The following is a 25,267-nucleotide window of genomic DNA, read 5'->3' as shown; positions in this document are numbered from 1 at the left end:
TCGTTCGCTATTTATTTCTTTGCTCTGAGGTGCACAGTCGGCGTAGTATCTAAAAGGCTCCCACGCACTTAATCTTTGCTTACGAGCAGCTGGAATTTTCTTAATTTAAACATTTAAAGTGTTGTGCAGTTCTCAGGCTGTGTAAAACAATTTCCTGCTTAAAGCAATGGTTGGTCTGCAAAGCTGTAAAAAAATATGAACGGTGTCAGTGGTCCCCTTTCATTAGGATCATCAGTGATTTCTTGTCACATTATCAAGGGTAGAACTGAAACACCTCGGTTTCCTTGGCTACATTTGTCTTGGGAAGACGACCTCTGACCCCACCAAACTTTAGAGATTGAGGTGCACTGAATCCCACCCCAAACCTCAGCTTGTATGGACACTGTGTAATTCGCTGCCCTGTTACAAATTAATGTCACGAAATAACAGACAGCACACTGCATACGATTACAGGAATTATATTTATGAATCTTAACTGAACAGTTATATAGAATAGTACAGCACAGTACAGGCCCTTCGGCCCACAATGTTGTGCCGACCCTCAAACCCTGCCTCCCATATAAGCCCCCACCTTAAATTCCTCCATATACCTGTCTAGTAGTCTCTTAAACTTCACTAGTGTATCTGCCTCCACCACTGACTCAGGCAGTGTATTCCACACACCAACCACTCTCTGAGTCAAAAACCTTCCTCTAATATCCCCCTTGAACTTCCCACCCCTTACCTTAAAGCCATGTCCTCTTGTATTGAGCAGTGGTGCCCTGGGGAAGAGGCGCTGGCTATCCACTCTATCTATTCCTCTTATTATCTTGTACACCTCTATCATGTCTCCTCTCATCCTCCTTCTCTCCAAAGAGTAAAGCCCTAGCTCCCTTAATCTCTGATCACAATGCATATTTTCTAAACCAGGCAGCATCCTGGTAAATCTCCTCTGTACCCTTTCCAATGCTTCCACATCCTTCCTATAGTGAGATGACCAGAACTGGACACAGTACTCCAAGTGTGGCCTAACCAGAGTTTTATAGAGCTGCATCATTACATCGTGGCTCTTAAACTCTATCCCTCGACTTATGAAAGCTAACACCCCATAAGCTTTCTTAACTACCCTATCTACCTGTGAGGCAACTTTCAGGGATCTGTGGACATGTACCCTCAGATCCCTCTGCTCCTCCACACTACCAAGTATCCTGCCATTTACTTTGTCCTCTGCCTTGGAATTTGTCCTTCCAAAGTGTACCACCTCACACTTCTCCGGGTTGAACTCCACCTGCCACTTCTCAGCCCACTTCTGCATCCTATCAATGTCTCTCTGCAATCTTTGACAATCCTCTACACTATCTACAACCTTTGTGTCGTCTGCAAACTTGCCAACCCACCCTTCTACCCCCACATCCAGGTCGTTAATAAAAATCACGAAAAGTAGAGGTCCCAGAACAGATCCTTGTGGGACACCACTAGTCACAATCCTCCAATCTGAATGTACTCCCTCCACCACCACCCTCTGCCTTCTGCAGGCAAGCCAATTCTGAATCCACCTGGCCAAACTTCCCTGGATCCCATGCCATCTAACTTTCTGAATAAGCCTACAGTGTGGAACCTAGTCAAATGCCTTACTAAAATCCATATAGATCACATCCACTGCACTACCCTCATCTATATGCCTGGTCACCTCCTCAAAGAACTCTATCAGGCTTGTTAGACATAATCTGCCCTTCACAAAGCCATGCTGACTGTCCCTGATCAGACCATGATTCTCTAAATGCCTATAGATCCTATCTCTAAGAATCTTTTCCAACAGCTCTCCCACCACAGACGTAAGGCTGACTGGTCTATAATTACCCAGACTAACCCTACTACCTTTTTTTGAACAAGGGGACAACATTCGCCTCCCTCCAATCCTCCGGTACCATTCCCGTGGACAACAAGGACATAAAGATCCTAGCCAGAGGCTCAGCAATCTCTTCTCTCACCTCGTGGAGCAGCCTGGGGAATATTCTGTCAGGCCCTGGGGAATATTCCATCAGGCCCCGGGGACTTAGCTGTCCTAATGTATTTTAACAACTCCAACACCTCCTCTCCCTTAATATCAACATGCTCCAGAACATCAACCTCACTCATATTGTCCTCACCATCATCAAGTTCCCTCTCATTGTTGAATACCGAAGAGAAGTATTCATTGAGGACCTCGCTCACTTCCACAGCCTCCAGGCACATCTTCCCACCTTTATCTGTCATTGGTCCTACCTGCACTCCTGTCATCCTTTTTTTCTTCACATAATTGAAGAATGCCTTGGGGTTTTCCTTTACCCTACTCGCCAAGGCCTTCTCATGCCCCCTTCTTGCTCTTCTCAGCCCCTTCTTAAGCTCCTTTCTTGCTTCCCTATATTCCTCAATAGACCCATCTGATCCTTGCTTCCTAAACCTCATGTATGCAGCCTTCTTCTACCTGACTAGATTTTCTACCTCACTTGTCACCCATGGTTCCTTCACCCTACCATTCTTTTATCTTCCTCACCGGGACAAATTTATCCCTAACATCCCACAAGAGATCTCTAAACATCGTCCACATGTCCACAGTACATTTCCCTGCAAAAACATCATCCCAATTCACACCCGCAAGTTCTAGCCTTATAGCCTCATAATTTGCCTTTTCCCAATTAAAAATTTTCCTGTCCTCTCTGATTCTATCCTTTTCCATGATAATGCTAAAGGCCAGGGAGCGGTGGTCACTGTCCCCCAGATGCACACCCACTGAGAGATCTGTGACCTGACCCGGTTCATTACCTAGTACTAGATCTAGTATGGCATTCCCCCTGGTCGGCCTGACCACGTACTGTGACAGGAACCTGTCCTGGACACACTTAACAAACTCTACCCCATCTAAACCCTTGGAACTAATCAGGTGCCAATCAATATTAGGGAAGTTAAAGTCACCCATGATAACAACCCTGTTATTTTTGCACCTTTCCAAAATCTGCCTCCCAATCTGCTCCTCTGTATCTCTGCTGCTACCAGGGGGCCTATAGAATACCCCCAATAGAGTAACTGCTCCCTTCCTATTCCTGACTTCCACCCATATTGACACAAAAGAGGATCCTGCTACATTACCCACCCTTTCTGTAGCTGTAATAGTATCCCTGACCAGTAATGCCACCCCTCCTCCCCTTTGTCTGCCCTCTCTACCCCTTTTAAAGCACTGAAATCCAGGAATATTGAGAATCCATTCCTGCCCTCGTACCAGCCAAGTCTCTGTAATGGCCACTACATCATAATTCCATGTATGTATCCAAGCTCTCAGTTCATCACCTTTGTTCCTGATGCTTCTTGCATTGAGGTACACACATTTCAGCCCTTCTACCTTACTGTCTTTACACTGTTTATTCTGCTTCTCTTTCCTCAAAGCCTCTCTGTATGTTAGATCTGGCTTTACTCCATGCATTCTTTCACTGCTCTATCGCTCTGTGTCCTATCCCCCTCGCAAATTAGTTTAAACCCTCCCGAAACATGTTAGCAAACCTACCTGCAAGGATATTGCTCCCCCTCGAGTTCAGGTGCAACCCATCCAATCTGTACAGGTCTCACCTTCCCCAGAAGAGATCCCAATGATCTAAAAATCTAAAACCCTGCTCCCTGCACCAACTCCTCAGCCACGCATTCAACTGCCATCTCCTCCAATCCTTACCATCATTGTCACGTAGCACTGGCAGCAATCCTGAGAACGCCACCCTTGAGGTCCTGTTCTTCAGCCTTCTGCCTAGTTCCTGAAACTCACACTTCAGGACCTCATCCCTCTTCCTGCCTATGTCGTTGGTCCCAACATGTATCACGACTTCTGGTTGCTTTCCCTCTCGTACCAGGATGTCGTGCACCCGGTCAGAGACATCCTGGACCCTGGCACCCGGGAGGCAACAAAGCATGCGGGTGTCCTCACGTCCCCAAAATCTCCTGTCTGCTTCCCTGACTATAGAGTCTCCAATGACGACAGCTCTCCTCTTCTCCGTCCCACTCTTCTGCACCACAGGGTCAGACTCAGTGCTGGAGGCCCTGCCACCGTGGCTCACACCTGGTTGGTCGTCCCCGCCAACAGTATCCAGGGCGGTAAACTTATTATTCAGGGGAATGGCTACGGGGGTGCTCTGCACTACCTGTCTGCGCACCTTCGCTTTCCCCCCTCTGATTGTCACCCAACGACCTGCTTCCGACAGCCTAGATGTGACTACCTCCCGGTAGCTCTCATCTATGACTGCCTCATTCTCCCTTACGAGTCGAAGGTTATCCAGCTGCTGCTCCAGATTCCTTGCACGGTCTTCCAAATCGCCCAGCCATAAGCACTTCTGGCAGAAGTGACTCTGCGGGAGAGGGGAGTTCCCCCAAGACTGCCACAACTCACATGAGAGGCACATCACCGTCTCAGGAGACATTGTAAAAACTAACTGCGAGCTGGCTTGTCCTCCGCCTCTTCTTGTCGAAGCCTCTCGAGTCAAAGCCTCAAAGTTCCACTCCTTCACTGGCCCACTCATGCACTGGTTAGTAAAGAATATCAAGAGGAATAGGGCCCATTCTAATTAAACAGTCAAATGTGCACAAGTTGGAGCTGACCTTGAATTTCTTTGTCGCTCACATGCTGAGTCCTTGTTGAACGTGAAAGCACACACCACCTTCCAAATGTCACTCACAATCCATCTCCAACAAATGGGTCTCCCACCAGATCATATTCTCTGACCAGTTCTCCCCAGCGTCTTCTCTCTTCATCTCCTCGCAAACAAAAACCCAAGACCAACCTTATTGTCCCTCACCAAGAAAAACCTCCCACTAATTGGATGGCACATTTTCCACATCATCCCTTTTCTTCAACAATAACCCAAACAGGCTGAAAGCAGAAGAAACAGCTCTTACAGAGCTGCACAAAATGAAATACATACAACATAACAGTAAAAAATATGAACCAGGTCACTACGGAACATAGAACATAGAAATCTACAGCACATTACAGCCCTTTGATCCACGATGTTGTGCCAACCATGTAACCTACTCTAGAGACTGCCAAAAATTGCCCTGCCACATAGCCTTCAATTTTCCAAGCTCCATGTACCTATCTAAGAGTCTCTTAAAAGACCCTATTGTATCCATCTCCTCTGCCATCACTGGCAGTCCATTCCATTCACCCACCACTCTCTGTGTGGAAAAACCTACCCCTGACATACCCTCTGTACTTATAGTCAAGCGCCTTAAAACTATGCCCCTTCATGTCAGCCATTTCAGCCCTGGGAAAAAGCCTCTGGCTATCCACACCATCAATGCCTCTCATCATCGTATACACCTCTGTCAGGTCATCGATCCTCCATCACTCCAAGGAGAAAAGGCCAAGTTCACTCAACCTATTCTCATAAGGCATGCTCTCCAATCCAGGCAACATCCTTGTAAATCTTCTTTGCACCCTTTCTATAGTTTCCACATCCTTCCTGTAGTGAGGTGAGCAGAACCGAACGCAATTTGGGTGTATAGCATAGTGTGATATTACATGTGTGTGCTGTAACTTTGGAAATAAGTGTCAGTCTATTTACGGTTTGTCTTTTGTTCTCTCCTTCAGCATTCACACCACTTGCTGCTCCTTTGGTAGGTACTGAAAGCCCAGTAGGTTAGTTTTTCACTCAAAGATTCAAATTGTCATCAGCTCTTTTTCTCTCTTTATCAACTGAATGACAGTAGCTAATTGATGGATTTGTCTAAGCTGATATTTTCAGAAGGCATTTGATAAGGTCCACACATGAGGCTGCTTAACAAGATAATCCTGTGGTGTTACAGGAAAGATACTGGCATGAATAGAGGAATGGCTGACAGGCAGGAGGCAGTGAGTGGAAATAAAAGGGGCCTTTTCTGGTTGGCTGCCAGTGACTAGAGGTGTTCCTCAGGGTTGAGTATTGGGACCACTACTTTTCACCTTGTTTGTCAATGATTTGCATAATAGAATTATACAACTTTCACCCTGCCCTCAAGTTTACCTGGTCTATTTCCGACACCTCCCTCCCCTTTCTAGATCTTTCTGTCTCTGTCTCTGGAGACAGCTTATCCACTGATATCTACTATAAGCCTACTGACTCTCACAGCTATCTGGACTATTCCTCTTCTCACCCTGTCTCTTGCAAAAACGCCATCCCCTTCTCGCAATTCCTCCGTCTCCGCCGCATCTGCTCTCAGGATGAGGCTTTTCATTCTAGGACGAGGGAGATGTCTTCATTTTTTAAAGAAAGGGGCTTCCCTTCCTCCACTATCAACTCTGCTCTTAAACGCATCTCCTCCATTTCACGTACATCTGCTCTCACTCCATCCTCCCACCACCCCACTAGGAATAGGGTTCCCCTGGTCCTCACCTACCACCCCACCAGCCTCCGGGTCCAACATATTATTCTCCGTAACTTCCGCCACCTCCAACGGGATCCCACCACTAAGCACATCTTTCCCTCCCCCCTCTCTGCATTCCGCAGGGATCGCTCCCTACACAACTCCCTTGTCCATTCGTCCCCCCCATCCCTCCCCACTGATCTCCCTCCTGGCACTTATCCGTGTAAGCGGAACAAGTGCTACACATGCCCTTACACTTCCTCCTTTACCACCATTCAGGGCCCCAAACAGTCCTTCCAGGTGAGGCATCACTTCACCTGTGAGTCGACTGGGGTGATATACTGCGTCCGGTGCTCCTGATGTGGCCTTTGATATATTGGTGAGACCCGACGCAGACTGGGAGACCGCTTTGCTGAACATCTACGCTCTGTCCGCCAGAGAAAGCAGGATCTCCCAGTGGCCACACATTTTAATTCCACATCCCATTCCCATTCTGACATGTCTATCCACGGCCTCCTCTACTGTAGAGATGAAGCCACACTCAGGTTGGAGGAACAACACCTTATATTCCGTCTGGGTAGCCTCCAACCTGATGGCATGAACATTGACTTCTCTAACTTCCGCTAGGCCCCACCTCCCCCTCGTACCCCAGCTGTTACTCCTTTTTATGCACACATTCTTTCTCTCACTCTCCTTTTTCTCCCTCTGTCCCTCTGAATATACCTCTTGCCCATCCTCTGGGTCACCCCCCCCGTCTTTCTCCCTAGGCCTCCTGTCCCATGATCCTCTCGTATCCCCTTTTGCCTATCACCTGTCCAGCTCTCGGCTCTATCCCTCCCCCTCCTGTCTTCTCCTATCATTTTGCATCTCCCCCTCCCCCTCCAGCTTTCAAATCCCTTACTCACTCTTCCTTCAGTTAGTCCTGACGAAGGGTCTCGGCCTGAAACGTCGACTGCGCCTCTTCCTATAGATGCTGCTTAGCCTGCTGCGTTCACCAGCAACTTTGATGTATGTTGCTTAAATTTCCAGCATCTGCAGAATTCCTGTTGTTTATGCATAATAGAATTGATGGCTTTGTGGCAAAGTTTGCGAATGATACAAAAATAAGTGGATGAGTACCTAGTGCTGAAGAAATAGTGTGATTGCAACGGGACTTAGGCAGATTAGAAGAATGGGCCAAAAAGTGGTAGACGGAATCCAGTGTTGGGAAATGTATGATAATGCATTTTGGTAAAAGGAACAACAGTGCAGTTATTACCTCAATGGGGAGAAGGTTCAAACATCAGAAGTGCAAAGGGACTTGGGAGTCGTGCAAGACTCCCAGAAGGTTAAATCATAGGTTGGGTCTGTGGTAAAGAAGACAAATGCAATGTTGGCATTTATTTCAAGGGGAGTAGGATATAAAAGCAAGGAGTTAATGCTGAGGATTTATTATAGTCAGCCCGCACTTGGAGTATTGTCAACTGTTTTGGACATGATATCTCAGAAAGTATGTGTTGTTATTGGAGGGAATCCAGAGGAAGTTCATCAGGTTGATTCCAGGAATGAATGAAAGGAGGGTTTAACAGCTTTGAGCCTGTACTCACTGGAATTTAGAAGAATGCATGGGGATCTCATTGAAGCTTTCCGAATATTGAAAGGGCTAGGTAAGGTAGATGTGGAGAGGATGTTTCCACAGATGGGGATATCCAGAACTAGAGGGCACAGCCTCAAAATTGAGGAGCGACCTTTTAAAACAGAGTTAAGGAGGAATTTTTTAGCCAGAGTGTAGTGAATCTGTGGAATGCTCTTCCACAGACTGCTGTGGAGCCAAAGTCTGTGGGTATATTTAAGGCGGGAGTTGATTATTTCCTGATCGATCAGGGCATCAAAGGATACGGTGAGAAGGCAGGTGTATGGGGTTGAGTGGGATCTGGGATCAGCCATGATGGAATGGTGGAGCAGACACGATGGGCTGAATGGGCTGATTCTGTTCCTGTGTCTTATGGTCTTGTGATATATACAGCAAATAACAAATTTATGCTGTTCTACATTAAATGTGACTGTGCTGGAGAGAGTGTAGAGGAGATTCACCAGGATGTTGTCCAGATTGGACAATTAGTTGTGGAAGAGGTTGGATAGATTGGGTTCGTTTCCCCAAGAATGAAGGAGACTGAGAAGTAACCATTTAGAGGTATGTAAAATTATAAGAGGCATAGTGAAGCAATAGAATCTTTCTCCCCACAGCAGGCATCACAAAAACATGGGGGCATGGATTTAAGGTTAGATGAAGGAGTTTTAAAGGAGATTTGAGAGGAAAGTTTTTTTTTACACTGGTTAATGTCTGGAGCTTGTTGCCAGAAGCAGTGGTGGAGTCATTGAGCCAGGCACGTGAATAGGTGAGGCATAGAAAGATTTCAATTGAATGCAGGCAAATGGAAATAGTGTTGATAAGCAAAAACAGTAGTGATCGGATGAAGAGCCCATTTATGTGCTCTGTTCTTTTTGTTAACCTTCCAAAGAAGTTATTAAAATATTTGGAGTACAGATAATACTTGTCAGCAGAGTTAAACAATGAATACTGAACTTTAAATATATGCGTAGTTGTTTTAAAACTTTGCAATATCTTTATTATTTCTGAATTTCTCTTTCACGTTCAGATTCTAGGTATGCTTCTACCACACAAACGGATGAAACCAGCTTTGTTTTGGCAGGTAATGATATATCAAAGCAGTGTAAATAATGTGAAGTTTCAGTGGGTGTGTTTAACTGGAGTTAATCATTCACCATTCACTGATGATCTGGTCGAAGTGATGACAGAAGCTAAGCAATATGATCTTGTTTTTTTAAATAGAATAGTTGAAGAGTATTAGGAAGATGGAAGGAAAAAGATGAGTGTGCACTGTAAACGAATTTATCCCTGGCTTCTAATTAGATCTAGCATATTTTATTTTATGTAGAGATACAGCATGGTAACAGGCCCTGCCAGTCCAGCCCAATGATCCCTTGCTACCCAATTACACCCATGTGACCAATTAACTTTATTAACCTGTACATCTTCGAAATGTGGGAGGAAACTGGAATACCTGGCAGAAACCCGTGAAGTTACAGGGTGAAGGTGCAGACAGCAGCTGAATTGAACCCAGGTTGCTAGCGCTGTAATAGCATTTTGCTAATTGCTATGCTACTGTGTCTATACGTTGACAAACACAGAGAATTTTATAGTGATTTGCATTATTTCACACTCCTGAAGTCCACTGCCTTGGCTCACATTTGGATTACTTATTTGTAACCTGGCTGCAGAGCCTAAAACTAGAGGCCACAGTTTCAGAATAAATGGTAGGCCATTCAAAGCAGAGATGAGGAAAAAAGATTCCCTGTTATGATTTGTAACTTCAAAACATTAAAGTAATTCACAGGAAGACACAGGAGTCTGAAATGTGAGTCTAACTTCATGTTTACTTCAAGCAAGGTGTACGCTATATAATACAACTACTACAAACAGACTTTCACAGCATAGGAAATTTTGAATTGTCCCATTCAGCCCTAAAAGTTTAATCGCTGTGGAGGATTTGTTACTCTTGTGGGATAATGTCTTTCCTGACAAGGGAGGTTGAGACTTGTGGCTATGAAACAATATCGGGTTCTGGGGCATCCTCAGACGTTTGTAGTTGACTCTGGGACTGCAGGAAGTGGTTCTGACAGTGATAGCCACCTTTCTTTATCTTTTCTCTCTGCATCTACTTTGATCCTTGCTCCTCTCCTGGTCCCAGGTTCCTTTTCTCTTTTTCTTTCTCATTTTCCTGCTCTCTTTCACACCTTTCTCTTTCATGCTCATCGTCTTTCTCTCCATCTCCTCTCCTTTTCAATTTCTTGTCTTTCTTTTTCTTACCTTCATTTTTCTTCTTTCTGGGACGTGTATCTTTGTCTTGGGAAGGTGCATTTAGTTCACTGGACTATTCTCTTATTAATCCTTCTGTTGCTTCCTTTGCAATCTGATCTCTACACTTGATTTCCTCAACCACAACATCATCTGACAAATTTTCTGTTTTCATATCTCCATTGCTCCTTTCTTTTTCACCTTCCATTCATCCAGCTGGGCTTTGGTCTTTGTATCTACTTTTACAATCAGCTTTTTATCTCCTACTTGAAGTTCATGCAATAACTTTAATGCATGCAGAGTAGATTCTGGTTCTTTATACTTACAAAACTTTCCTGAAGCTCCTTGAACTCTCTTCCAGCTTAAAGCCAAGCCACATTTCACAAATAACTGCCTACTTAACATATCACAAGCTTTCTCAGATATTTTTGCCTACAAAAACTGTTGTAGTCAGACCACTGTTGTCGTCACTTTCACAATTCCTCTGAGCAGCATGGTCCTTCTTTGGTCCAATGTGCTTTCCAACCAAAGGCACAGAGGTTGGAAGCAACACTCTTTTTCCCTCTGTTGGGCAACAGTTCATGGTGTACAGCATGGCTTCATTCTCTTAGTTCACTTTCAGTTGACTCTATTGCTGGGGATTTGGTGGATGGATCTTCGATCAAGTTCTAGTTGTCTCAGCCAATCACAACCCCACAAGGCTGGTCCTCCTGTTTTTACCACATACAACCATATACAATGTGGTTTGTTGGGTGTTGTATTTCACTGTCACAAATGTCATTCCTCCAAAGGTTATCTTTTTTTCCCAGTATAAGTTCTTAGTTGGATATCTGCAGCCGTGAGTTTAGTATCTTTGAAATGCTGTTCAAACTTATTTTGTGGAATGACTGAAACAGCTGAGCCAGTGTCCAATTCCATTTTAATTAATTTGCCGTTCACTTCTGTTCTGAGTCATATGGATTGTATGTTGTTAGTTTTCACATTGTAAATCTCAAGACTGATCAGCCCTGTGTCACACTCATCGTCATCAGATTTTTCATCAACTGCATGTAGATAAGTACTTTTTTAAACTGCAACTTAACTTTATAACTTTTTATTTTCCCTACACAGTCCATTTATTTTTGTTTGCCCGACATGCTCTTTGTATGTGTCCTACTTTGTTGCATTTTCTACAAATTTTGCCTTTAAACCTGCATTGGTCTGGGGTATGTGAGCCCCTGCCACAACAACAACACAATTTATTTGGTTAGGCAGGTTTCTGTTTAGACTTTGCAATTTTGTTCATACTCACTGTCATTCTTGACTGTAACTCAACTACATCTCTGTCTGCTGTTTGCATTTCAAAATCAGGTTTATTATCACCGGCATGTGACGTGAAATTTGTTAGCTTAGCAACAGCAGTTCAATGATCTAGTAGAGAGAGAAAATAAATAAATAAAACAAAACATAATAAATAAACAAGTAGATCAATTACGCATATTGAATAGATTATTAAAAAATGTGCAAGAACAGGAATACTGTATACAGTATTAAAAAAAGTGAGGTAGTGTCCAAAGCTTCAAAGTCCATTTATGAATCAGATGGCAGAGGGGAAGAAGTTGCAAATTTGTAGATGGTATTCGAGCTATTCCTAGCCACACAGTCATGTGTAGACAGAGAGTAAAGCAATGGGCTAAGCACGCACCCCTGAGTAATTTCAACTGCTCTTTTAAATGTAAATTGTGCATCAGTTAGCAGCCGTTTTTGAATGCATTCTTTCGAACAATTTCTTCAATTCAGCCAGGTATGCTGAAATGGACTCTCCTTCCTTTCGATATTGCTTATGAAACCCTAAGATAGGTGGAGGAGTGGGTAGTGTTGCGGAAACAGCGAGCCCACAGAGAGACTTAGATAGTTTAGGGGAATGGGCAAAGGAGCAGCAAATGAAATACAATGTTGGAACGTGTATTGTCATGCACTTTGGTGGAAGAAATAAACAGGCAGACTATTGTTTAGATAGAGAGAGAATTCAAAATGCAGACATGCAAAGGGACTTGGGAGTCCTTGTGCAGGATACCCTAAAGGTTAACCTCTAGGTTGAGTCGGTGATGAAGAAGGCGAATGCAATGTTGGCATTCATTTTTAGAGGTATAGAATATGAGAGCAGGGATGTGATGTTGAGGCTCTGTAAGACACTCGTAAGACCACAGTTGGAGTAGTGTGTTCAGTTTTGGGCTCATTATTTTAGAAAGGATATACTGACATTGGAGAGGGTTCAGAGAAGATTCACAAGAATGAATCCGGGAATGAAAGGGTTACCATATGAGGAACGTCTGGTAGCTCTTGGGCTGTATTCCCTGGAGTTCAGGAGAATGAGGGGGATCTCATAGAAACATTCCGAATGTTAAAAGGCCTGAACAGATTAGATATGGCAAAGTTATTTCCCATGGTAGGGGAGTCTAGGACAAGAGGGTATACCCTCAGGATTGAAGGACGTCCATTTAGAACAGAGATGCGGAGAAATTACTTTAGTCAGAGGGTGGTAAATCTGTGGAATTTGTTGCCACGAGTGGCTGTGGAGGCCAAGTCATGGGGTGTATTTAAGGCAGAGATAGATACGTTCTTGATTAGCCAGGGCATCAAAGGGTATGGGGAGAAGGCAGGGGAGTTGGGATGACTGGAAGAATTGGATCTGCCTTGATTGAATGGTGGAGCAGACTCAATGGGCTGAATGGCCTACTTCTGCTCCTACATCTTATGGTCTTAAAGCATTCTGCAATCAACATGGGTTTTGGTTCTAGATGTTCCTGCATTACTTTCACTATATCAGCAAAGCTAATTTCTACTCGTTTGGTTGGAACGGTCGAACTTCAAAGCAAACTGGATGCCCTTTAACCCAATGCACTCAGCAAAATTGGTACTTGTTTCTCATTGGCTATTTCATTTGCTTCTAAATACTGTTTAATTAGATCAGTGTATATGAGCCAGTTACCCGCTGAGCAATCGAATGCGCCTATCTTTCTAATGTAGCCACCATTTCTACTTTTTGTTATGATTATTATCACCTGGTACTCACTGTTTAGGAAACCCATGAATCCTTTCGTTTTCTGCCTTTTTTTTACCTCGATCATCTCTGTATATGCTGCGCTGTTTTTTTGCTCGCCATTCCTCACTGCGCTTTAACAGGTCAGTAGCCATCTCGGGGTTGTTTTAAAAAATACCATGTCACCAATGTTATGTTTTGTAACTTCAAAACATTAAAGTAATTCATAGGAAGACACGGGAGTCTGAAATGTGAATCTAACTTTGTGTTTACTTTAAGCGAGGCGTGCACATCTCGTCTGTAGACTACACTACATCTATAGTGTGGTAACATATGTAATTCACATCTTTATACATATAATCGGTAATGAATTATTTAAACGAATAAGACTGCTTAATCAAACTGTATATACATTCAACATTCTCTGCCCTCTGAAATATTTCTTTAAGCAGAGAGTGGTAAATCACTGGTACAGACATTGCATTCTTTCCAAGCAGAGGTTGATAGATTTCTCAAAATAAAGAATCAGGGTTGTGGAGACAGAAGGAAGATTCTGCTTGATTAGAAGATCTGCCATATTCTCGATGATTGGCAATGCTACCTTTATGGATTAGCTTAGATTAGACTTTATAAGTAAATGATTACATGCACATCAAAACATTAGGTGAAATGTGCCGTTTGTATTAACAACAAGCACAGTCTGAGAATTGCTGGGTGCAGGCTGCAAGTGTTGCCACATTTCCTGCCAACATAGTGTTCTCAGAGTGTTCAGTGGAACAACACGCAGCCAACCTACAATAGCAAAACAACCCCCCCACCTCCTACTTCCCCCTCTCCATTGGTCCCATGTCCTCAAGGCCTGCCAACTGTGGTCCTTAAACTTGGGGAGCACTGCTCTTCATCCTCAGTGCCTTCTGACTTGACCTCTGTTCTCGAGGATCGCTGGATCTTCTGACCGACCTCGCACCTCTGGACCTGCCCCACACTGACATCCAACACAGGGATTTGCTGACCTTGGGGGTCACCAGCCCTCATCCTCAGGGCCTGCCAGCATCTGTCTGTCCTTACACAAGACATTCTGATGAAAGGTTCACACTTTGAATGCTTTTTTGTTTGTTGTTTCAACCCATTATGTTTGACCTGCTGTAGGAATCAGAATCAGATTTAATATCATCAGCATATGTCGTGACATTTGTTAACTTTGTGGCAGCTATACAAAGCAATACATAAAAATATAGAAATAAAACTGAATTACGTTAAGTATTTATATGTATATTAAATAGTTGAATTAAGATAAGTGGTGCAAAAACATTTTTACAAAGAAGTGAGTGTCTTATTTATAGAATTCCTCATTACATGGGCCATCAATTGGATCAATTAAATTAAACTAAACTAAAATACTGAAGCAAAATACACACAGTTTCTGGATTTTTCCCACCAGCCTGCTGTTAAATGTTAAAGGTATATATAATGTGCTTTTTGTTATATAAATCTTAACAAAGCTTGTCATTAGAATATGTGATTAATATTATCTATCTTGTGTAGTTCCTCTTTCAGTCATACAGTGCAGGATACAACCTGGCAAATGGAAACAAAACTGCTGGTAAAGTAAGTACCATTCTCTTCAACTTGTGATGTATCTGTTTAAGTGTATACATTGATTTCATTGACTTTGACTTTGACTTACATTGACTTTGTTTATGAATTATTAGCAAAATAATTGTAAAACCCCAAATTGTTCTTGTAGTGATAGAAATCTGTATTCTAAAGTTCCAAGTTCAAATTAAATTTATTTTCTTCCAAGTACACATATGTCATCATATACTACACTGAGATTAATTTTCTTGCAGGCATTCACAATAGAACGAAGAAATACAATAGAATCATTGAAAAACTACACACAAAGATTGACAAACAGCTCATGTGCAAAAGAAGATAAACTGTGGCAATAAAAAATATACAAATAAGTAAATAATGCTGATAATATGAGTTGTAGAGTCCATACTTTATGGAATCAGTTCAGAGTTGAGGTGAGTGAAGGTTCAGGAGGCTAATGGTTGAAGGGTCCTGCCAATTTTTGCCTGTATGTGGTTCTAATTCCTCATTAACATATTATAACCATATAACCATTTAACAATTACAACATTGAAACAGGCCATCTTGGCCCTTCTAGTCCATGCCGAACTCTTACTCTCACCTAGTCCCACCGACCCGCACTCAGACCATAACCCGCCATTCCTTTCCTGTCCATATAGCTGTCCAATTTAACTTTAAACGACAACATCGAACCTGCCTCAACCACTTCTACTGGAAGCTCGTTCCACACAGCTACCTCTCTCTGAATAAAGAAGTTCCCCCTCATGTTACCCCTAAACTTTTGCCCTTTAACTCTCAACTCACGTCCTCTTGTTTGAATCTCTCCCACCCTCGATGGAAAAAACCTATCCACATCAAATCTAACTACCCCCTCATAATTTTAAATACCTCTGTCAAGTCCCCCCTCAACCTTCTACGCTCCAAAGAACTTGTTCAACCTTTCTCTGTAACTTAGGTGATGAAACCCAGGTAACATTCTAGGAAATCTTCTCTGTACTCTCTCTATTTTGTTGACATCTTTCCTATAATTCGGTGACCAAAACTGTACACAATACTCCAAATTTGGCCTCACCAATGCCTTGTACAATTTCAACATTACATCCCAACTCCTATACTCAGTGCTCTGATTTATAAAGGCCAGCATACCAAAAGCTTTCTTCACCACCCTATCCACATGGGATTCCACCTTCAGGGAACTATGCACCATTATTCCTAGATCCCTCTGTTCTACTGCGTTCTTCAATGCCCTACCATTTACCATGTATGTCCTATTTTGATTAGTCCTACCAAAATGTAGCACCTCACATTTATCAGCATTGAACTCCATCTGTCATCTTTCAGCCCACTCTTCTAACCAGCCTAAATCTCTCTGCAAGCTTTGAAAACCTACTTCATTATCCACAACTCCACCTATCTTAGTATCATCTGCTTACTTACTAATCCAATTTACCACCCCATCATCCAGATCATTAATGTATATGACAAACAACATTGGACCCAGTACAGATCCCTGAGGCACACCACTAGTCACCGGCCTCCAATCTGACAAACAATTATCCACCACTACTCTCTGGCATCTCCCATCCAGCCACTGCTGAATCTATTTTACTACTTCAATATTAATATCTAACGATTGAACCTTCCTAACTAACCTTCCGTGTGGAACCTTGTCAAAGGCTGAAGTCCATATAGACAACATCCACTGCTTTACCCTCGTCAACTTTCCTAGTAACCTCTTCAAAAAATTCAGTAAGATTTGTCAAACATGACCTTCCAGGCACAAATCCATGTTGACTGTTCCTAATCAGACCCTGTCTATCCAGATAATTATATATACCATCTCTAAGAATACTTTCCATCAATTTACCCACCAGTGACGTCAAACTCACAGGCCGATAATTGCTAGGTTTACTCATAGAACCCTTTTTAAACAATGGAGTAACATGAGCAATACGCCAATCCTCCGCCACCATCCCCGTTTCTAATGACATTTGAAATATTTCTGCCAGAGCCCCTGCTATTTCCACACTAACTTCCCTCAAGGTCCTAGGGAATATCCTGTCAGGACCCAGAGACTTATCCACTTTTATATTCCTTAAAAGCGCCAGTACTTCATCTTCTTTAATCATCATAGTTTCCATAACTTCCCTACCTGTTTCCCTTATCTTACATAAATCAATATCCTTCTCCTTTGTGAATACGGAAGAAAAGAAATTGTTCAGAATCTCCCCCATCTCTTTTGGCTCCACACATAGCTGTCCACTCTGATTCTCGAAGGGACCAATTTTATCCCTCACTTATATAGACATCCGTTAGTCTCATGAGACCATGTATTTGCGCCTTGGAAGGTTTCCAGGGCGCAGGCATGGGCAAGGTTGTATGGAAGACCAGCAGTTGCCCATGCTGCAAGTCTCCCCTCTCCATGCCACCAATGTTGTCCAAGGGAAGTGCATTAAGACCCATGCAGCTTGGCACCGGTGTCGTCACAGAGCAATGTGTGGTTAAGTGCCTTGCTCAAGGACACACACGCTGCCTCAGTCAAGGCTCAAATTAGCGACCTTCAAATCACTAGATGAACGCTATCCTTTTGCTATTAATATAACTGTAGAAACCCTTGGGATTTATTTTCACCTTACTTGCCAAAGCAACCTCATATCTTCTTTTAGCTTTTCTAATTTCTTTCTTAAGATTCTTTTTACATTCTTTGTATTCCTCGAGCACCTCATTTACTCCATGCTGCTTATATTTATTGTAGATATCTCTCTTTTTCCGCACCAAGTTTCCAATATCCCTTGAAAACCATGGCTCTCTCAAACTTTTAACCTTTCCTTTCAACCTAACAGGAACATAAAGATTCTGTACCCTCAAAATTTCACCCTTAAATGACCTCCATTTCTCTATTACATTCTTCCCATAAAACAAATTGTCCCAATCCACTCCTCCTAAATCCTTTCGCATCTCCTCAAAGTTAGCCTTTCTCCAATCAAAAATCTCAACCCTGGGTCCAGACCTATCCTTCTCCATAATTAAACTAATAGCATTGTGATCACTGGACCCGAAGTGCTCCCCAACACAAACCTCCGTCACCTGACCTATCTCATTCCCTAACAGGAGATCTAGCACTGCCTCTTCTCTAGTTGGTACCTCTATGTATTGAGCAACAATTTTCCAGAATTACATTGTATGAAATTTCCCCAAAACATAACATTTGACAAATGCCTTGGCTGTAACAGTTGCATCAAAATATGGTCATGATCAAGGCATGTTCAACACTGTCAATGCCACCTGCTCTTTGATAATGCCTGAGTGGTAGTGCAAGAGCAGTTAGAGCTGCTCTACTGACGAAAAGGAATGAAAGATAAAAGATGGATGGAACCAAGTGATGGATGGCAGATAAAATGTAGTGTTAGGGAAGCACAGGAGCGCCTACAGGACTGTTTTGAATCGGTAGACTGGACTGTGTTCAAGGATTCATCTTTGGATCTGGATGAGTATGCTGCATTTGTTACCGACTTCATTAAAACCTGCTTGGATGAGTGTGTGCCTACAAAGACTTACTGTACATTCCCAAACCAAAAGCCGTGGATGAACCAGGCAGTATGTCGTCTGTTGAAGGCTAGATCTGTGGCATTCAAGTCCGGCAACCCAGGCCTGTACCAGAAAACCAGGTATGATTTGCAGAGGGCTATTTCAAGGGCGAAGGGAGAATTTCGAACGAGGTTGGAGGCGATATCAGATGCACGGCAACTCTGGCAGGGACTTCAAGACATTACTTCCTACAAAGCGAAACCCAATAGCATGAATGGCAGTGATGCTTCACTACCAAATGAACTCAACGCCTTCTTTACATGCTTTGAAAGGGAGAACACATCTACAGCTATGAAGATCCCTGCTGCACCTGATGACCCTGTAATCTCTGTCTCAGAGGCCGATGTTAGACTGTCTTTAAAGAGAGTGAACCCTCGCAAGGCAGAAGGTCCCAATGGAGTACCTGGTATGGCTTTGGAAACCTGTGCCAGCCAACTAGCGGGAGTACTCAAGGACATTTTCAAACTCTCACTGCTATGGGCAGAAGTTCCCACTTGCTTCAAAAAGGCAACAATTATACCAGTGCCTAAGAAGAATAATGTGGGCTGCTTTAACAACTATTGCCCGGTAGCATTCACATCGACAGTGATGAAATGCTTTGAGAGGTTGGTTATGACTAGACTGAACTCCTGCCTCAGCGAGGACCTGGACCCATTGCAATTTGCCTATTGTCACAATAGGTCAACGGCAGACGCAATCTCCATGGCTCTTCACACAGCTTTAGACCACCTAGACAACACCAACGCCTACTTCAGGATACTGTTCATCGACTATAGCTCAGCATTTAATACCATCATTCCCACAATCCTGATTGAGAAGTTGCAGAACATGAGCCTCTGTACCTCCCTCTGTAATTGGATCCTCGACTTCCTAACCGGAAGACCACAGTCTGTGCGGATTGGTGATAACATATCCTCTTCGCTGACGATCAACACTGGCGCACCTCAGGGGGGTGTGCTTAGCCCACTGCTCTACTCTCCATATACCCACACGACTGCGCGGCTAGGCATAGCTCAAACACCATCTACAAATTTGCTGACAATACAACTATTGTTGGTAGAATCTCAGGTGGTGACGAGAGGGCGTACAGCAGTGAGATATGCCAGCTAGTGGAACAGTGCCGCAGCAACAACCTGGCACTCAACGTCAGTAAGACAAAAGAGCTGATTGTGGACTTCAGGAAGGGTAAGACGAAGGAACACATACCAATCCTCAGAGGGATTAGAAGTGGAGAGAGTGAGCAGCTTCAAGTTCCTGAGTGTCAAGATCTCTGAGGATCTAACCTGGTCCCAGCACATTGATGTAGTCATAGAGAAGGCAAGACAGCGGCTATACTTAGAGTTTGAAGCAATTTGACATGTCAACAAATATGCTCAAAAACTTCTATAGTTGCACCATGGAGAGCATTCTGACAGGCTGCATCACTGTCTGGTATGGAGGGGCTACTGCACAGGACTGAAAGAAGCTGCAGAAGGTTGTAAATCTAGTCAGCTCCATCTTGGGCACTAGCCTACAAAGTATCCAGGACATCTTTAGGAAGCGGTATGTCAGAAAGGCAGCGTCCATTACTAAAGACCTCCAGCACCCAGGGCATGCACTTTTCTCACTGATACCATCAGGTAGGAGGTACAGAAGCCTGAAGGCACACACTCAGTGATTCAGGAACAGCTTCTTCCCCTCTGTCATCGGATTCCTGAATGGACTTTGAAGCTTTGGACACTACCTCACTTTTTTAATATACAGTATTTCTGTTTTTGCACATTTTTTAAAATAATTATTCAATATACGTAATTGATTTACTTGTTTATTATGTTTTGTTTATTTTATTTTATTTATTAATTTTTTTCCTCTCTCTCTCTCTCTCTCTCTCTCTCTGCTAGATTATAGAAACATAGAAAATAGGTGCAGGAGTAGGCCATTCAGCCCTTCAAGCCTGCACCGCCATTTATTATGATCATGGCTGATCATCCAACTCAGAACCCTGCCCCAGCCTTCCCTCCATACCCCCTGATCCCCGTAGCCACAAGAGCCATATCTAACTCCCTCTTAAATATAGCCAATGAACTGGCCTCAACTGTTTCCTGTGGCAGAGAATTCCACAGATTCACCACTCTCTGTGTGAAGAAGTTTTTCCTAATCTCGGTCCTAAAAGGCTTCCCCTTTATCCTCAAGCTGTGACCCCTCGTTCTGGACTTCCCCAACATCGGGAACAATCTTCCTGCATCAAGCCTGTCCAATCCCTTTAGGATTTTATACGTTTCAATCAGATCCCCCCTCAATCTTCTAAATTCCAACGAGTACAAGCCCAGTTCATCCAGTTTTTCTTCATATGAAAGTCCTGCCATCCCAGGAATCAATCTGGTGAACCTTCTTTGTACTCCCTCTATGGCAAGGATGTCTTTCCTCAGATTAGGGGACCAAAACTGCACACAATACTCCAGGTGTGGTCTCACCAAGGCCTTGTACAACTGCAGTAGTACCTCCCTGCTCCTGTACGTGAATCCCCTCGCTATAAATGCCAGCATACCATTCGCCTTTTTCACCGCCTGCTGTACCTGCATGCCCACTTTCAATGACTGGTGTATAATGACACCCAGGTCTCGTTGCACCTCCCCTTTTCCTAATCGGCCACCATTCAGATAATAATCTGTTTTCCTATTTTTGCCACCAAAGTGGATAACTTCACATTTATCCACATTAAATTGCATCTGCCATGAATTTGCCCACTCACCCAACCTATCCAAGTCACTCTGCATCCTCTTAGCATCCTCCTCACAGCTAACACTGCCACCCAGCTTTGTGTCATCTGCAAACTTGGAGATGCTGCATTCAATTCCCTCATCCAAGTCATTAATATATATTGTAAACAACTGGGGTCCCAGCACTGAGCCTTGCGGTACCCCACTAGTCACCGCCTGCCATTCTGAAAAGGTCCCGTTTATTCCCACTCTTTGCTTCCTGTCTGCTAACCAATTCTCCATCCACATCAATACCTTACCCCCAATACCCTGTGCTTTAAGTTTGCACACTAATCTCCTGCGTGGGACCTTGTCAAAAGCCTTTTGAAAATCCAAATATACCACATCCACTGGTTCTCCCCTATCCACTCTACTAGTTACATCCTCAAAAAATTCTATGAGATTTGTCAGACATGATTTTTCTTTCACAAATCCATGCTGACTTTGTCCGATGATTTCACCGCTTTCCAAATGTGCTGTTATCACATCTTTGATAACTGACTCCAGCAGTTTCCCCACCACCGACGTTAGGCTAACCGGTCTATAATTCCCCGGTTTCTCTCTCCCTGCTTTTTTAAAAAGTGGGGTTACATTAGCCACCCTCCAATCCTCAGGAACTTGTCCAGAATCTAACGAGTTTTGAAAAATTATCACTAATGCATCCACTATTTCTTGGGCTACTTCCTTAAGCACTCTGGGATGCAGACCATCTGGCCCTGGGGATTTATCTGCCTTCAATCCCTTTAATTTACCTAACACCACTTCCCTACTAACATGTATTTCGCTCAGTTCCTCCATCTCACTGGACCCTCTGTCCCCTACTATTTCTGGAAGATTATTTATGTCCTCCTTAGTGAAGACAGAACCAAAGTAATTATTCAATTGGTCTGCCATGTCCTTGCTCCCCATAATCAATTCACCTGTTTCTGTCTGTAGGGGACCTACATTTGTCTTTACCAGTCTTTTCCTTTTTACATATCTATAAAAGCTTTTACAGTCAGCTTTTATGTTCCCTGCCAGTTTTCTCTCATAATCTTTTTTCCCCTTCCTAATTAAGCCCTTCCTAATTATGTATTGCATTGAACAGCTGCTGCCAAGTTAACAAATTTCACGTCACATGCCGGTGATAATAAATCTGATTCTGATTCTGACTGATGTTGAACAAGATCTTTAATTCCAGACCTGGCTGTTTACTTTTATCTCAATCCTTCAGTCTTGAAACAATTGATTCTTCAGATCCCATATATATTTCTTTAAACTGTCTGAATGTGATATAACAGTTCATTTTGAAAATAACAAAGATATTTCAATAAGCATATTTTATTATCTGAATTATCTTTGAACCAAAGTAACTCTCTTCAAAAATGTTCTTCATCATTTTTAGGATGAAAAGATTCCTCTAAATGAAGTTCTCCTCCTGATTGGAGCTGTGTCCTACACTACATGCTTGGGAGTACGTAATCAGAATAATATGTTTCTGCAAAGAGACTTGATGAATTTTATTTTCTTTATTATTAAGAGATGCAGCATAGTCACAGGCTGTATCAGCCCAATGATCCCGCACTGCCCGATTGTGCCCATGTATCCAATTAGCTTAGTAACCCATGTGTCCTTGGAATGTGGGAGGAAACTGGAGCACCTGGAGGAAACCCACACGGTCATGAGGACAACATGCAAATTCCATACACACAGGGCAGAATTGAACCCAGGTGACTGGTGCTGTTTTAGCGTTTTGCTAACCGCTAAGCTACCATGCCTCCCTTTGATAGTTTTAACAACTATAATATGGTGGTGTGCCTTGTATTTAGTACAAAAGAGTAAATCAGTTATCATTAGTTAACATAATCTCAACAATTATTTCATTTTCCACTACAATGAGCTCGAAGCAGGACCATTTCTGCCATTTGGATTGCATGTGTTTTGCCTTCTTTCCCAATTTTATTTTGTTTATTTGAAGAAATGCTCTGAGCATCAAATGTAGTTACAAAATGCAACTACTGTACCTGCTTCCTGCACCTGCCTCTGTTCTTAAAATATGTTCACTTCACCAAAATTCAAATCAGCATTTAGCAATTCTTAATTACACTGAAATTATGTACACTATGCCATGCAGGCCAATGGTCACATGGTCAATGGCCACAATGGTCATATGCATCCAATTTGTCCGTGTCCCTGGGCTGTGAATGACCTGGTGTCAATTTGTTAATAACCCCACATCTTCCCCCATGTGTTAGTTTATTTTGTTCTGAAGATGTGAGTATGATATTATTTAGTTTCACTTTGAAAAGAAGGCTTTTAGTGCTGTTGCTCATGTCCATGCTGTCTGTGACTTTAACTCCGTGCAAGGCGTTGGTGAGATCACATTTGGTATACTGTGTTCAGTTTTAGTTACCCTGCTCTAGGAAAGATGCCATTAAGTGGGAAAGAATGCAGAAAAACATCATGAGGATATTGCCAGGGACTGAGTTATGGAGAGAGGTTAAGCAGATTGGGATAGGAGCACAGTGGATCTTATAGAGGTGTACAAACAGCCGTAGATAGGGTCAATATGCACAGTCTTTTTCCCAGGTTTGGGAAATCAAAAAATTGAGGGTGAGGTTTAAGATGAAAAGTGAGAGATTTAATAGGAATCTGGGGGACAATTTTTTCACCCAGTAGGTAGTCAGTATACCTGTCAGAGGAAGTGGTTTGAGCTAAGTACATTAACAACAGTTAAAAGGTACCTGGACAGGTAAATGGATTGAAAAGGTTTAGGTGGATATGGCCAAATTTGGGCAAATGTGACTAGCTTAGATAACATTTTGGGCTGCCATGAACCAGATGGGCTGAAAAGCCTGTTTCTGTCCTGTACAATTCTGTAATTTTGCCAGGTTGAATGAACCAGGTGGACTGAATAGCCTGTTTCTGTACTGTACGATTTGGTGACTGCAAAGTTGGATGGTTAAATAATTTGGGGCTCTGATCCTCACATACAGTTTCAGCAGGAGTTGTGGGTATATAATAATTCCAAAGTTCTTGTCACTCTTTAACTGTCAATCACTCCTACATTGTTAAATGAGTTTAGACTTGTACAACATTTAAAATGATGTCCTGTTCATGTTTTTAGATCTTCCCTCAATTTATGGTGTATCGCTATGGATTAAACAGTCCGGCAATGCGCACTCTCTTTACGAAGGTTCTGCCAGTTCCTGTTCTTGGTAAGTGTGCTGCTGCTTCCAGTGCTTGATCCCAAGCAATCGTCTGACTCGTTTCCACTCCAGTTCTGTATATTCTGAGATCGCTGATGAGGCCGATGTGGAATCCGGGGAACAGCATCACTAATGTGCAAGCCATGTCTGCTGGGATGGGCAGTTTGAGTGGGTGATGCTCTCCTTTTGCTCTTCAAGTGGTGGGCTCTGCATTGTCCCCTGCAAATGGACTCATCCCAGATGCACCCTGTTCTTTTGGGCGAGGGATGGGCATGTTACATTCTCTCATGCAGGCTTTGAGAACAGATTTGAATCTTTTTCTTTGTCCATTTAGTAGTCTCTTGATTTGGTGAAATCCAGAATGGATTGGTGACTTGTATACAACAATCATGGCCTGCTCTTTATCAAAGCTGGGGATTTTGTCCTGCGAGAGGGTATGAATGTTAGTTCACTTATCCTGCCAGTGGATTTTGAGGGTTTTGCAGACCTTGTAGTCATATCTTTTCACTCCTGAAGAAGGATCTTGGCCCAAAATTCAACTGCTTGTTCATAACCATGGACCCTCTGATGTCCTCCTGCATTTTGTGTGTGCATCTTTCCAGTGTTTTGGTGAGTCCATAATTGATTAATGTTGTCAGACAGGCCACAGGGGTTAATGTTCTTGTGAGTCAGAATGAAATGTAGGTTCTAAATGAGAGTGAGGAGAAAGAATGCTGCTGATAGGGCCTTCCCTCTGCACTGACACTCTGCCTACATGTAGCATCCATTGTAGGGAGAGAAAGAAGTGTTGCACTCCTATAACATAGGTACATAATTAATATTCACCAAATGAAATGGCACAGATACTTAACAGGCATGTTACATTAACATAGAAAATGAGTATGCAGTTTGTTTTACATGCTTTTTGTGTTTCTTGCTCTGTGGTAAGGCTGTC

General features: G+C 43.0%; 1 protein-coding gene across 6 annotated transcripts in view; it reads left to right on the top strand.

The window, feature by feature from the left end:
• The window catches only part of sfxn4 (sideroflexin 4), an 85,630-nt gene that overhangs the window by 41,721 nt on the left and 18,642 nt on the right, over positions 1-25,267 (top strand). For all 6 annotated transcript variants that reach the window (XM_063072073.1, XM_063072072.1, XM_063072070.1 and 3 more), the window contains 5 exons: positions 5,591-5,616; positions 8,982-9,035; positions 14,769-14,831; positions 22,530-22,598; positions 24,252-24,342. In XM_063072073.1, the coding sequence (XP_062928143.1) occupies positions 5,591-5,616; positions 8,982-9,035; positions 14,769-14,831; positions 22,530-22,598; positions 24,252-24,342 (303 nt within the window). The remainder of the gene's footprint in view (positions 1-5,590; positions 5,617-8,981; positions 9,036-14,768; positions 14,832-22,529; positions 22,599-24,251; positions 24,343-25,267) is intronic.

This window comes from Mobula hypostoma, chromosome 19, assembly GCF_963921235.1.
Source record: "Mobula hypostoma chromosome 19, sMobHyp1.1, whole genome shotgun sequence".
NCBI classification, from domain to species: Eukaryota; Metazoa; Chordata; class Chondrichthyes; order Myliobatiformes; family Myliobatidae; genus Mobula; species Mobula hypostoma.
This window is presented reverse-complemented; position numbering and strand designations above follow the sequence as displayed.